Here is a 15,113-nt window from a genome sequence, read left to right as displayed (position 1 = left end):
GTCCCAACTACTTGGGAGGCTGAGACAGGGGAATTGCTTAAGCCTGGGAGGCAGAGGTTGCAGTCAGCCGAGACTGTGCCACTGCACTCCAGCCTGGGCAACAGAGCAGGACTCTGTCTCAAAAAGCAAAACAAAACAAAACAAAATATGATTTGCTCAAAGTTAAACCCAGCCAATACGTTGTTTAATCAAGAGTCTTCTGATTAAAGTACTATTTCACGAAATGCTACTTGTGGCACTTGCATATCAAGATCATTTAGGTAAATGAAATTATTACTCTAGAAGTAAATTTGATACAACAGGTATATCAATACAATTTGGTAAGTAATTCCTTCTATATTTCTTTATGCCACACTGCACTTTTAGTACTGAGATGTTTTGACTATCAGTACCAAAACTCACCTATGAAGGTTTAATTAATACTAATCTCAATTTTATATTACAGCTTTGTAGGAAATATACCTCCTATTTTCTGTGTTCCACTGGTATACAAAAACTTATCAATGTTACATTACATTAGAAATTTTAAAGTGAATTTCTGAATGTGGCAATTATTCATTAGTATTTTAACTGTCTAAACTTGACCTATGAGCTAGGCCTGGCCAGATAGCTAGACAGGTGAACAAAATGAAAAATTAGTACTGTACTTGGTCTCACTTGTATCAGCAAGAGTAATCAATTCACCTAAATGCTATGAGAAATTTGCTATCAGAGGTGCAAATGTACCAAAGAACTTGTGACTTCCGCACCTCCTCTGCCACTCTAACTAAAAAAAAGGTGACTCACATTTTATAGTCGTAACAGTAAAAATATCATCAAATAAGAAGACAGAGTGAGACAAATTAGTTTAACCTCAAACAAGTTAGAAAGTGACACCCCAGATGCTGAAAAAAGTTCAGCTAATCGTGTATGTAACGTTTGAAGGGTATATGAGGAAAAACATGTAGCTGTCCCCTTCTTTCAAAAAGTTTTATCTCACCCTATCTTGTGCATTACACAAAAATTCCACTTTCATGACGTTAAGTGGATCAGAGAGTCTAGGAAAGGTAGGCTAAAATGCACACAAGGACCAAGTGACATGTGACAAAAGCATACTATTTAGGAATTTTCTCTTTTTTGCTGAATAAAAAACCTCTCATTTCAAAATGTATCTTGTAAACCAAAAACCACAATGCTAAAAAGGCATAAAATAAAGCTCTAACCTTGAGAGAGAGTAGAGTTAAGAAACTGACAGTACAAGAAAGGCGAAAAGCAGAGTGCTGCAGAATGGAAAAAATAGTCCAAACTAGAAAAAACACAGAAAGGAAAGCAACATTCAAAAAAGGATTAGTCAAAGTTGCAAAAAATGCAGTACCAAAAAAAAAAAAAAATCAGATTAAGGAGAAAAGAGGTTATTTGAAAGATAAAACAAAGCAAGTTTTCATTTTTAAAGTTAAAATTTAGGGTTAATAGATAAGACGGCAGTGGTAAATTCCCATTTCAATGAATAATACTGATATTTGACATAAATAGACAAAGGAATCTATGCTCTAGTGAATAGACTTCAGACAAATCTACTAAAAACTCTGTATACCTCATACAACTTCAAGCATCTACTAACACAGAGATTTCAATGAACAAACATCATTTGCTTCAGAAATTTCTGTCATATCTGTAATTTGTATTGGTAAGCAACTGAATAGGTTATAAAATGAGGAAGGCAGAAAAAAAAATAACAGCTTGCATAGGTGAAAGAAAGCATGAAGCAACACAGTATTCCATAATTAAGGTACAGTTTTATAGCAAAGAGCAAAATTGCAAATTCAGTAACCTTTGTCTTTCTGGGTGGCATCACTTTCAGTTTTCTCCACAGCTTAAGGGACCCTTGTCATACATCATAAGGAATTTAAAAAAATTTACAAAATGCCCCCCCAATAACTCATAATGCAGATAATAAAATACGTATTTTATTACAAATAAAGACAAATAAGTAACACTCATATCTGGTAGCTACAAATTCCATTTCGTTTACTAAAAAAAATCCAATTTTCTTCCTTTTTTGGGCAGGGGGATAGGGTCTTGCTCTGTTTCCCAGGCTGGAGTGTAGTGGCTGGATCTTACTTACCTCACTGCAACCTCAAATTCCTGGGCTGAAGTGATCTTCATGCCTTAGCCTCCCAAGTATCTAGACCTACAGGTGTGTACCACCGCACTTGGCTAATTTTTTTTTTTTTTTTTTTTTTTTCTGAGATGGAGTTTCACTTCTTGTTACCCAGGCTGGAGTGCAATGGTGCGATCTCGGCTCACCGCAACTTCCACCTCCTGGGTTCAGTCAATTCTCCTGCCTCAGCCTCCTGAGTAGCTGGGACTACAGGCTTCGACACCATGCCCAGCTAATTTTTGTATTTTTAGTAGAAACGGGGTTTCACCATGTTAACCAGGATGGTCTCAATCTCTTGACCTCGTGATCCACCCTCCTGGGCCCCCCAGAGTGCTGGGATTATAGGTGTGAGCCAGCACGCCTGGCCATTTGGCTAATTTTTTTGTTTTTGTTTTGTAGAGACAGGTTCTTGCTATGTTGCCAAGGCTGGTCTAGAACTCCTGGCCTCAAGTGATCCCCCCACCCTCAGACTCACAAAATACTGGGATTACAGGTGTGAGCCACTGTGCTTGGTCCCAATTTTGATTTTTATTAAGCTTTTTAAAATGGGATTTTTAAGAACCATGTGACAAAATTAATGCAAAAGCCAACATATTCTATTGGTATTTTAAGATTTCTCCTCATACCACACATTTGACAACTCTTATTACCGGATAACAACTCTGAAAAACCACCACAGCCATGTTTGCTTTATAGGCCATAAGAGATTTAAAGATACAAAGTATTTATTTTTAAAGCCAAATAGCCATTGCAGTATGCAAGTCCTTTTAAAGGTCTATTAAAGGCCAAGATATTGTAAATCATCATTCTAGGAAGAGCTACTAGATGAGGAGAGAAAAATCAAGGCATGACTAAAACAATGAAGTTCCGAAAATTCTCATCGCTGGCCAGAAACCAAAACTATCAAAAACCTACTTCTAGCTGTTCAAATATGAAGTTCAGCTGTATACTCAGGAATAACAGGTCATCTATGGCAAAAACCACACAGATTTATCTTCAACATAAATGTTTTCCTTGAAGGCTTTTTTGATGTAAAATTGACACCAAGCAATCATCATATCCAAGATTGTTTTTAAATCTGTATTATTTTATGTAAAAGTGAATCATCAAATGAAACAATAATTTAATTTTTATAGCTTTCCTTTTATAATCTGTTCATAAAAAATTAACAAATCCAGAAAAGGAAAAATAAGCCCACATTTTTCCAATTTTAAGACTGGAAAATATAGTTGTCTTATGTTTAATGAATGGGGTAAACAAGCTGCTGGCCAAGGATGTTATACAACGCACTCGAGCATATTCACAGGCGCAAACTAAACTACAAACAGTATGATGTTCTGCTCTTAGCCCAATACATTTTCTCTTCTATTTCATCCAAATCGAATCTGTAATTTGACATAGTATTTGTTCCTTTGAAATAAATGCATTCAGGTTTTCTTTAAAGCTTTCTTACCTTTTGTAAACTGGTCCTGTCTGATGGTGGAATCATCTCAGGAGTAAGAACGTGAGGAGGATCAATGCCTTTGATTAACTTCTGACTGATTAAGTGAAAAGCCAAGGCAAACTGATCCTTTGAAAGCTTCCCACAGTCCTTTGTATCGCATAATGACCTGCACAAATGAACAAAAGGAACGGTATATAAGTGCCACAGCTGCCAAAAGTCCAGAGAAAAGGTACCACTATGCAGGCTTTTTAAAAATAATGAGATGAATTTAAAAAGACAGTCACACCAACTTGCAGGTTACTAAAAACTCACTCAGCTGTTAGAAGAGGTAGATCAACTAAAATGGTAAAAAGAGAATGTTCACCATGGTGCTCAGCAGGAGTCTCTAATCAGGGATTACACTTTGTGCTTTCTTACCAATTTTCAGAACCACTATACAGTAAAAGCTGAGGTGGGCCAAAGAATCCTAACATTCCTTACTCCCAACATTTTAACATTAAAAGATATTAAAGATAAAGCCTAAGTCTCAAGAAATTTTAATCACTGGTAGCATTTAAAAGGATTCTAAAATAAGCAAAATTTTCATGTTGGTATGCCTCCTGCAACTCTTGGAGTAGGAGGATATTATGATCACCAAGTCAAAGCAGAATGAACAGCTGTAAATGGAAATCACATGTAAGGAAAAGGCAGCAATCTGGAAAGCCTTACAAAATCACTTGAAGAGAAACAGCAAAGGTTTTACTCTATTTTATTTTTCTTTAATTAAAAAAAAAAAAAAGTTCAGCTTTCTGAAGCCCTGATCTGTTTAATTCATTGAAGGCCAGTAGGGCCTGATAAAAAGATTACATACTTAAAAAGATTACATGTCACATAGATCTTAAATTCCAGCTTTTCTACTTATTTCTTCTTGTAACCTTGGCTAATTTTTTAAACCTTTCCAAGCCTTAGTTTTCTCATCTATAAAGTGGAAATGATAACACCTATCTTGTCAAATTACTATAAGAATTAAAGACAGGATATATAAAAAGTATGGGCATAATGTCAAGCCCATGACAGCTGCCATTTATTGAGTATAGCGCCTACCCTAGGCACTCAATTGTGGCAGCTACTACTAGTTATGCATATTTGATCTTTCCCAGTCTTGGGTTTTTATTTCTTTTAAGGTAGATCTACTTACTGTCTGCCTCTGTTCTTTTCTAAGTTTCTCTTTACAACTATATGGTTCTACTTCTGAGGTTTTCTGTCTCTTGAACACCTGAAGATAACCTCTGGTATCATTAGGTGGATTGGCAGCAGACATACTATGAAGCATTTTCACATACATTATCTCATTTTATGTGAAATTCATTAAAGACACTAGGGTTTGTCTTTTTCAAGGACCAGGTATGTTATCCCTATGTAAAGGTATTAAAGTATACACATACACTATAGAATTATACAGGTATGCCTTGAAGATACTGTTTTTTATGTTGTTTAAATTTCAGATATCTGTAGCCTCGCTGAAAATTTTAAGTTTAATTGATATCAACAGACGCATTTTAACATTCTAATAACAATTAACTGACACTGCTTTTTGTTTGTTTGTTTTTGTTTTTTCTGAGATGGGGTTTCACTTTCGTTGCCCAATACGATGGTGTGATCACGGCTCACTGCAACATCCACCTCCCAGGTTCAAGCAATCTTCCTGAGTCAGCCTTCCAAGTAGTGGAACTATAGGCGCATACCAGCCTGGCTAATTTTTTGTACTTTTAGTAGAGACGGGGTTTCACCATGTTGGCCAGGCTGGTCTCAAACTCCTGACCTCAGGTGATCTGCCTGTCTTGGCCTCCTAAAGTACTGGAATTACAGGCATGAGCCACCACGCCCAGCCAATGCTGTCAATCTTACAAAGCTTCAGGTAACCCATTCTCAAGCTTTTGTCCATTAGCCAGAAGAATTCTTCAGATTCTGATTTTCTCTATAAAAAAATTCTGAAACAAAAATCGTCCTATTTACAAATAACTAAAAATCAAAATGCAGAAACTGGAATTGACACAAAGCCGTATTTAAAAAAATCAATTTAAATAAAGTCTTACCAAATATGGGCTAGTAAGGTAGAAGGTAAACCTGTTTTCAAGAAGATTTCACGGACCTCCAGTCCAGACACAAATCCATCCATATCTTTATCAGTTTTCAGGAAGATTTCATCGTATTTAGCTTTTTCTGCAGGGGATACAACCCACTACAGGAGGGAAAAAAAAAAAAACAGTATTTCTGCCAAAATGAAACAAACTTTGAAGTGTCACTCTTTCAATTCATTTCAGTATCTGTCACAAATTCTGAACAATTCTACCCTACTAACTCAGAGCAACAATGTATCACTTCCATATGACACCTCAATCACAATGCTATGGTGAAGAGAAAATAACAGAAGAAAATACAGGTCAGTTAGGACTTATCTATAAGTGCACATTTTTACTACTTTTTCTTTTAAGAAATGAGTAAATTCAAACATAGTTAACTCTTGACTTATTAATGCCCACATTAATATAAGTAACTGAAAGTCTGTATAAACAAAATACACGGATAATTCTCAATCTTTATTTTTTTATAGTTTGACCGAGCAGTGTTAATGACAGGATTTACATATCCTGTTATTATCTTCCTTTACTCAATCTGAAAAGAGGCAAGCTGGGAGCAGAAAAAAGAGCCTTGGACAACCCAGAATTCGATAACTTGATCCCAAAGAATCAAGAGTTAACCAGGGATTAAACAAAAATAGAAATAACTATTAATTATGCCAGGGCAAACATGCCATGTTAGCATGGAGCATCTTCCATCTTGAACTTTAATTCCAGGTAGATCAAGATAAAGCCAATAAAACATCCATATGACTCAAGGCCAAATGTAGAAGAAATATTCAACCAGGTGGTCCTCTAAAATTTTTATTCCTTTAATTGCTCTATCTTTGTCAAATGGTAAACTGTTAAATGCCATGCACTTTGTTAAAAAAAAATCCTTTAATACTCATAAATCTATACCTGTCTTAATGGTGCTTTGGTAGGTAAAATGCCTACAGATGGTAAGGAGTGGTAAGATTCCTTGGCTGACGCTGAAGAGGGGATCAACCACACAGAGCCTGATATACTGACCGTTTTTCTCTTAGAAGGTGGCACCAAGGCTGGAGGCAAGGACATTGGCACAGGTTCTTTCTCCAGTGCACAGTATACCAAAAACATGGCCTTCAAAATAAATGAACCAGGGTCATATATATTAAAAGCACTTCACATTCACCCATTGAATTGATTATTGTTCAATGATAAATCAACATCAGCCTGTCTCAATTCCTTTTTTAAGAAATTGGGCTGGGAGGGAAAGAAGAGGAAAATGAGGGAGGGATGAAAGAAGAGGGAGAAAGGGAAAGAAATAAAAACTAAGCAATTTTTAGGAAGATATCCTTAGTAAAAACTTAGAGATGCACCCTTCAACTAAGTTCTTGCAATGTCAAAAGCAAATAACAATTTGAGAAAACATCTGCAAAGAAAGAAATACTCTCCCTAATATATAAAGAGCTACTAAAAATTAACAGAAAAAAAAACAACACACAGTCCAACAGAAAAATGGAAAAATAATTATAAGAGTTTTTTTTTAAAGAATTTTATTTTATTTTTTTATTTTTTATTTTTTAAAAGACAGGGTTTCACCACGTTGGTCAGGCTGGTCTTGAACTCCCGACCTCAGGTGATCCGCCTGCCTTGGCCTCCAAAGTGCTTGGATTACAGGTGTGAGCCACCATGCTCGGCCTCGAAGAGATGTTTTACAGACAAGTAAATACCTTAAATGAGCCATTATTTAACATACAAAAATATGCTCAATTTCACTCAGAAGAAAACCGTAAGTTAAAACTATACTGAAATACCATTTCTCACCTAATTGGCAAAAACTCAAATTTCATAATATACTTTGTTAGCTAAACTGTGAGCAAACTCTCTTACACTGCCAGTGGGAGCTGAAGGGTACCAGACCATGCTACCCCACAACATTCCTCTTTGGTATTAGGATTATTTTGAACTGAAAGCAACTGAGAAGTAGTAGCATCAAAAAAAGCCCTCTACCCTCCCTCTATATGCCTAAAAGCAGGATATAAATTTACAAAGGTGTCCATTTTGCTCTCTCTACAAAGGAAGGATAACAGTTGCTGCCCAAAATGACTTCAAACCCTTATCAGCTGAAAGGTGATACCAGAAGAATTATATAAAAAGCTACACTGCTGGTGGGAATGTAAATTAGTTCAGCCACTGTAGAAAAGTTTGGCGATTTCTCAAAGAACTCAAAGCAGAATATCAACGACTCAGCAATCCTATTATTGAATATATACCCAAAGGAATATAAACTGTTTATCAAAAAGACATATGCACACATATGTTCATCACAACACTATTCACAATGGCAAAGACATGGAATCAACCTAAATGCCCATCAATGGTAGACTCGATTTTTAAAATGTGGTACATATACGCCATGGAATACTACACAGCTATGAAAAACAACAAGATCATGTCCTTTGCAGCAAAATGGACAGAGCTGGAGGCCATTACCCCAAGCAAATTAACACAGAAACAGAAGACCAAATACCGTATGTACTTGCTTCTAAGTGGGAGCTAAACACAGAGTAAATGTGGTCACAAAGCAGGGAACAACAGACACTGGGGCCATTGTGAGGATGGAGGGAGGAAAAAGATTAAAAAACTACCTATTATTAACTGAGTGACAAAATAATCTGTATACCAAATCCCTGTGACATGCAATTTACCTACATGACAAACATGTATATGTACCCCTAAACCTGAAATAAGAGTTAAAAAAAATTTATTGTTCTTCGTTAAACGTGCTATATAAGGCTAAGTTCATTTTCTCTTTTCTTTCTTTTTTTTTTGTAAAGAAAGAGTTTAATTAATTCAAGGCTGGCCACACCACACAGAAGACAGAGTTATTACTCAAATCAATCTCCTCCAGAATTTAGGGGTTAGGGTTTTTCAGATAGTTTGGGGGAAAGGGGAGGGGTGGTTAGGCAATATATGCTTGCTGCTGACTGGCTGAGGGTGCAATCATGGGGGTATGGGAAATGGTCCTCTTGTGCGTTGAGTGGCTTCTGGGTGGGACCACAAGAGTGAGTGCATGAGCAAGCCACAGTTGTCAGACATGCCAAAAACTCCAACTGCAGAGCAACTTGTCTTGATTTCAGGGTGTAGAAAAGGCATAAGGGAGGCTCCACTGAAGGTTCAGTAGGAAAATTACATGGCCTCGTTGTAAGTGTCTGGCCCGTGGCTGGATGTTAGCAGCTTCTCTTTTTCTCTTTCTCAATGGATCACTTGAGAGATGGCCAAAGAGTTATTCCTAATAGCTCAGAGTTTGAAGAGGAAAGGATGTGTGCTAGTATTTTTGGGCTTCAGCTAGCTGTGGTGCTGGGAGAATTGGGCATAACATGGGACATGAGGCTCCCAAATGCTGTCCTTCAGGAGCCAAAGCGCTCCTGGGCAGCTCCTAGGACGGAAAGGCCGGAAAGGCCACGCTGGGGGGCTGTATTTTAGTCCGTTTTGTATTGCTATAAATAAATACCTAAGGCTAGGTAATTTATAAAGAAAACAGGTTTAACTGGCTCACAGTTCCGCAGGGTGTACCAAGCATGGCTACAGCATCTGCCTCTGGTAAGGCCTCAGGGAGCATCCAATCATGGCAGAAGGCAAAGAAGGTGCACACATGTCACTTGGCGAGAGCAGGAGCAAGAGCAAGCCCGAGTTGTAAGTCACCTATTTGACAGTTACTCTTTTCCTGAGTTTCTTCCATGTATACATTAAATATACAAGTCAATAAACTGTTTTTCTCTTTATCTTTTGTTACAGGGTTCTCAGGCAAGAACTTAAAAGGGTATAGGAAAAATTATTTTTCTTCCTCTAATGTGCTCAAATAGGTACCACCCCTACGAAGGGCAAACTGGTAACATCTACCAAATTGCAAATGTATTTCCCCTTTGGCTCTGCAACCCCATATCTGGGAATCTATCCATATGAAATACTGTATGAAAAGGATTATTAATTGCAGCCTTGTATCAGCACCCAAATGCCCATCTACAAAACCTGGTTTACAAAATTATAGTATACTCTACACTGGGAAGTTAAGGTAAAAAAAAATTATTTAAAAAAATGGTATATTCATGTAACAAAGTACTATAGACCATTAAAAAATCATAAAAAAAAAAAACACTTTGTCTTAACTGTGGTGATGCCTTCAGGCATACAATTGCCAAAACTCATCAAATTATATACTTAAATTGGATGCAGTTTGTTGTGTGATCTTGAATAATGCTAACCAGGAAAAAATGAATCATGGAGCTCTCATAGTGAAAAGGTATCCAAGATAAACTGTTAACTATGAAAAAGTATAGTATTGAACAACGTGTTTAGTGGGTTATCTTTTGTGGTAAGGAGGAAATAATTAGTTGTATTTGTTTACATTTACATTAAGAAATTCTAAGATAGGCCAGGCGGGTGGCTCACGCTTATAATTCTAGCACTTTGGGAAGTCCAAGGTGGGTGGATCACCTGAGGTCAGGAGTTTGAATCCAGTCTGGCCAACATGGTGAAACCCCATCTCTACTAAAAATACAAAAAAAATTAGCCAGGCATGGTGGCAGGCACCTGTAATCCCAGCTACTTGGGAGGCTGAGACAGGAGAATTGCTTGAACCTGGGAGATGGAGGCTGCAGTGAGCCGAATTGCCCCACTGCACTCGAGCCTGGGCAACAGAGCCAGACTCCATCTCAAAAAAGAAAAAAAGAAATTCTAAAATAAATAACAAATTAAGAAAACTGGTCCTAGAGTAGGGATAAACAGAGCAATTGAGAGCAGGGGTAAAACTGAGATTTTTTTCACTGAATATCTTTTTATATTGATTCTTGAACCATGATATGCATTATCTATTTTAAAATATTTTAATTAAATACATAAAGCACTGGCACAAAATGGGAAAAATCTGCATATAGGCTGTCCTACAATATATCCTCTTCATTTTAAGGCATTCAAGGTACCTTCAAGAATTTCAGAACATGAACGTTTTCGACAACTATCTCTGAGCATATGAAATTACTCAAGGTAACCTGGAACCTCTGATTCTAACAACCACAAGAAGAAAGCTTGTGTGTTTCTTAAATTTTTCTTTCTTTTTTTTTTTTTTTGGTTGGTTTTTTGCCCAGTGCAGTGGTGCAATCTTGATTCATTGTAACCTCTGTCTCCTGGGCTCTAGTCTTCCTCCCACTTCAGCCTCCCAAGTAGCTGGGTCTACAGGCACATGCCACGATGCCCAGCTAATTTTTTTTTTCTTTAGGAGACAAGGATTAGCCATGTTGCCCAGGCTGGTCTCCAACTTCTGAGCTCAAGAGATCTACCCACCACAGCCTCCCAAAATGCTGGGATTACAGGTGTGAGCCACTGTGCCCAGCCTCTTCTTAATTTTTCCTTCCAGTGAAAATTACAATTTTCCCCAAGAGGAAACTTGCTTATAATTATATATTAAGTTTTGTGGGGCTTTCACATATATTTATATATTCATTTAATTTGTTTGTTTCATTTATTAATTTATTGACAAGGGCTCACTAGCTCACTCACTCTGATGCCCAGGCTGGAGTACAGTGGCGAGATAGATCACAGTTTGCTGAGGCCTCGACCTCCTAGGCTCAAGTGATTCTCTCACCTCAGCTTCCCAAGTAGCTGTGACTACATGCATACGTCACCATGCCTGGCTAATTGTTTTAAGTTTTGCAGAGATGGGGTCTCACTATGTTGCTCAGGTTGGTATCAAACTTCTGGGCTCAAGTGAGCCAACACACCCAGCCCCTCAAATCAGTATTTATTAAGAACTCAATGCAACAATACCAATCACTGATTTCCAGGATTACTAACATCATTTTACAAATGAAGACACTAAGCCTGAGATACTAAGTAACTTGCCCAATATAATATTTTTTTGAACTCTTTTTTGACCTTATACAAAACTTAAGAACAATATTTTTAACAAGTGATACAGTGGGTTCAAACCAAGATCTTCTGGCTACAAAGCTCCTGTTTTTTCCAAATTTGATCAGCTTTATTAGCAGCACATATGTAATCTTACAATGCCATGCTTTCCTTTACAACCGATAAAACTAAACCTTAACCCACTGGTACCCAATTTTTAGCAGGCATCAGAATTACTTGGACAGCTTGATAAAGCACAGATTTCTGGACCCTGCACTCAGAATTATGTAACCAGTAAGGCTGGGGTTGGGCCTGAGAATTTGCATTTTTAACAAGTTCCCAAGTGATGCTGATGTTGTTTGTCCAGGAAGCACACTTAACCAAGAATTCTCCTCTCCCTTTCTACTAGGCAACCTGGAAGAATTCAATTTCAGTTTTAGAGACACACAAACTTTCTACTTCCAAAAGCCTGAAACTCCACAAATAAAGCAATCTGGCTAACACACACTTCTAACCAAGTTCACAATATATGAACTGTGAAATTATTAGAATGACACTGAGCTAAGAGAAGTGACTAGTGTACACATTAACAGTCAGCACTTCTCTTGCTGCAGATGGGAGTCATTTTCTGAAAAAGTGGACACTAGAAGCAAAAAAGCAATGTTAGCCATCTGCTGCCAATAGACAACACATCTTTATGAAAGTTAAAAATATATACTATTAATTTCATGTTACCCTGAAAATGGTTTCCCTAGCAAAACTAAAGCCAAAAATTATATTGCCAAATAAAAGAGCAAAAGTGAACAGAATACTTTTAATACTGCTGGAATGTGATTTTGTCTTCCTATTATATTTTACTTATTCTTATTACTGAAACAAATGCAGCATATTCACACACATACTGAAAAAATCTGGCAAGTAACTAGCTGTCAAACTGAAACATACTACCAAGTGCATTTACACAGAAATAGACATTTAAGGAAGAAGCATGTAGAATGTCTTTTTGATGATTTCAAAGTATCACAAATTTTATTAATAAAAATAATAAAAGAATCAAATTCCTGAGACAGCAGGGAAAGGGGGGATTTAATTTTACTGTTGTAATCAGTTACTAACAGCTGCCCATTTTCTCTGCTATTTTTTCATTCTCTATGCTTTTAGGTAGTATTTCTCAAATTTTAGTCACCATAAGAATCACCTGGAAGGCTTTTAATTCTTGGGCAAAGCCCAAGACTTTGGTGAAACCTATCTCTACTAAAAATACAAAAATTGGCTGGGTGTGGTGACAGGCGTGTATAATCCCAGCTACTCCAGAGGCTGAGGCAGAATTGTTTGAACCTGGGAGGTGAACTTTGCAGTGAGCCTCTGCACTCCAGTTTGGGTGACAGAGTGAGACTTTCTTTCCAAAAAAAAAAGAAATAGAAAAGTGAAAAGAAAGCTCATTTTTACAATCCAATAGAAGCAGAAGATATGTAAAAAGTTAATTTTAATACAATGCGATACATGCTAATACACAAGAACAGCTCCTCTATAAATCTTTAAGTGCCAAAAACTCTTCACATAATGAAGACCCAAACAAATGTTACTGACAAAAGCTTAGACCACTTTCAGTCTAAGAACTTACCAGACAGAAAAATTTACAGCTTAGTAAGAATGTAAAAACCAATAGATAGATATGCAGAAAGATGGCAAAGTAAAAACGGCATGAGTCTACACTTCCAAAGAATAGAGTGGGAAAAGGGAAAAAGTAACTTTACAGTGGTGAAATCTGGCAAACACTATCTTAAATAAGTGATGAAGGTTAACATCAACAGTGATGGCACATGGATATCATATGCCCCCAATATAATGTGATGACAAAGGCATTATGCCTCCATGTTATTCTTTGCAAAAACTCATTTGTCCATCTAATCATGAGAAGAGGATCAGATAAATGTAAATTGGGAGACATTCTACAAATATTTGGCCAGTATTCCTCAAAAATGTCAAGGTCGGGCCGGGCGCGGTGGCTCAAGCCTGTAATCCCAGCACTTTGGGAGGCCGAGGCGGGTGGATCACGAGGTCAAGAGATCGAGACCATCCTGGTCAACATGGTGAAACCCCGTCTCTACTAAAAATACAAAAAATTAGCTGGGCATGGTGGCACGTGCCTGTAATCCCCGCTTCTCAGGAGGCTGAGGCAGGAGAATTGCCTGAACCCAGGAGGCGGAGGTTGCGGTGAGCCGAGATCGCGCCATTGCACTCCAGCCTGGGTAACAAGAGTGAAACTCCGTCTCAAAAAAAAAAAAAAAAAAAAAAAAAATGTCAAGGTCATAAAAAGCAAGGCAAGACTGACAAACTCGTATACCAGAGAGACTGAAAAAACATGACAACTAAAATGTGATGTAATACCTAGATGGGATCCTGTGTCAGAAAGGAAAAACTGGTGAAACCCAAACAAAGTCTGAAGTTAATAAAGCACCAAAATTGTTTTTTAGTTTTGACAGATGTACGATGGTAATGCAGTATGTTAATAAGGGAAAACAGTGAAGGGCAATGGAAAACTGTACTCTCTGCAACTTTTCTATAAATCTAAAATCACTCCAAAATTTAAAGTTCATTAGAAAAAAAAGAGCATGACTCTAGGAGGCTCAGGTTACCCTGGGTTGTAAGCCAGTAACTGCTGTGTTTAGCGAAGCTAAATTAGAGGATCTTGTCAAACTCTAAATATCTATGAAAAAGCATGAGCATAGGCTCATTCACCAAATACTAGATTATTAGATTTACAGCCCCTCTCTTTATATTTAAAAGCAGTAGTTTCAGCCCTAATAAAACAAAGAACTATTTCACAGAATAGGACACTTGTAGAACTTACCCCATAAAGAGAATAAACTTTAACGTAATTATCAGTCACATCCCTTGGTTCACTGGCAATAGCACAATTTTAGATACATTTCTAGTTTTCAAATCATAACAGAAAAATTTGGCCCTTTGGTTGGGCACAGTGGCTCACACCTAGTAATCCCAGCACTTTGGGAGGCCAAGGTGGGTGGATCACCTGAGGTCTGGAGTTTGAGGCCAGACTGGCCAACATGGTGAAACCCCATCTCTACAAAAAATACAAAAATTAGCCTGCATGGTGGTGGGCGCCTGTAATCTCAGCTACTCGGGAGGCTGAGGCACAAGAATAGCTTGAACCTGGGAGGTGGAGGTTGCAGTGAGACAAAATCACACCACCATACTCCAGCCTTGGTGACAGAGTCTCTAAATAAAAAAAAAAGAAAGAAAAAGAAAAATTTGCCCCTTTTACAAAATGTCCCCTTAATGCTCCATCAGAGACTTTCTATGAAGCCAAATGGGCCAGAAGTTAAACTCAAGGAAATATATTTCCAATATCCTTACAATCTAATCAGATAATTCATCAATGAGTAAACAGAATACTGATACATAATCACAGATATTTTTAAAAATCCAGATTCAAGGGAGTAGATATAATTTTTAAAATCTACTTTATGTTTTTTATGTACATATACATATACATTATACATTCCATACACAC

General features: G+C 37.3%; 1 protein-coding gene across 8 annotated transcripts in view; it reads right to left on the bottom strand.

Annotated features, from left to right (window-relative positions):
• EPS15 (epidermal growth factor receptor pathway substrate 15) overlaps window positions 1-15,113 on the bottom strand; it is a 177,109-nt gene that overhangs the window by 95,554 nt on the left and 66,442 nt on the right. For 6 of the 8 annotated variants that reach the window (XM_032297051.1, XM_032297049.1, XM_032297057.1 and 3 more), the window contains 3 exons: window positions 6,605-6,805; window positions 5,660-5,805; window positions 3,594-3,750 (listed from right to left, as the gene is read on the bottom strand). In XM_032297051.1, the coding sequence (XP_032152942.1) occupies window positions 3,594-3,750; window positions 5,660-5,805; window positions 6,605-6,805 (504 nt within the window). The remainder of the gene's footprint in view (window positions 1-3,593; window positions 3,751-5,659; window positions 5,806-6,604; window positions 6,806-15,113) is intronic. The other 2 variants (XM_032297052.1, XM_032297054.1) reach the window with 2 other exon arrangements.

Source organism: Sapajus apella, unplaced genomic scaffold (genome assembly GCF_009761245.1).
Source record: "Sapajus apella isolate SASKATOON/1434 unplaced genomic scaffold, GSC_monkey_1.0 scaffold36, whole genome shotgun sequence".
Classification (NCBI taxonomy): domain Eukaryota; kingdom Metazoa; phylum Chordata; class Mammalia; order Primates; family Cebidae; genus Sapajus; species Sapajus apella.
This window is presented reverse-complemented; position numbering and strand designations above follow the sequence as displayed.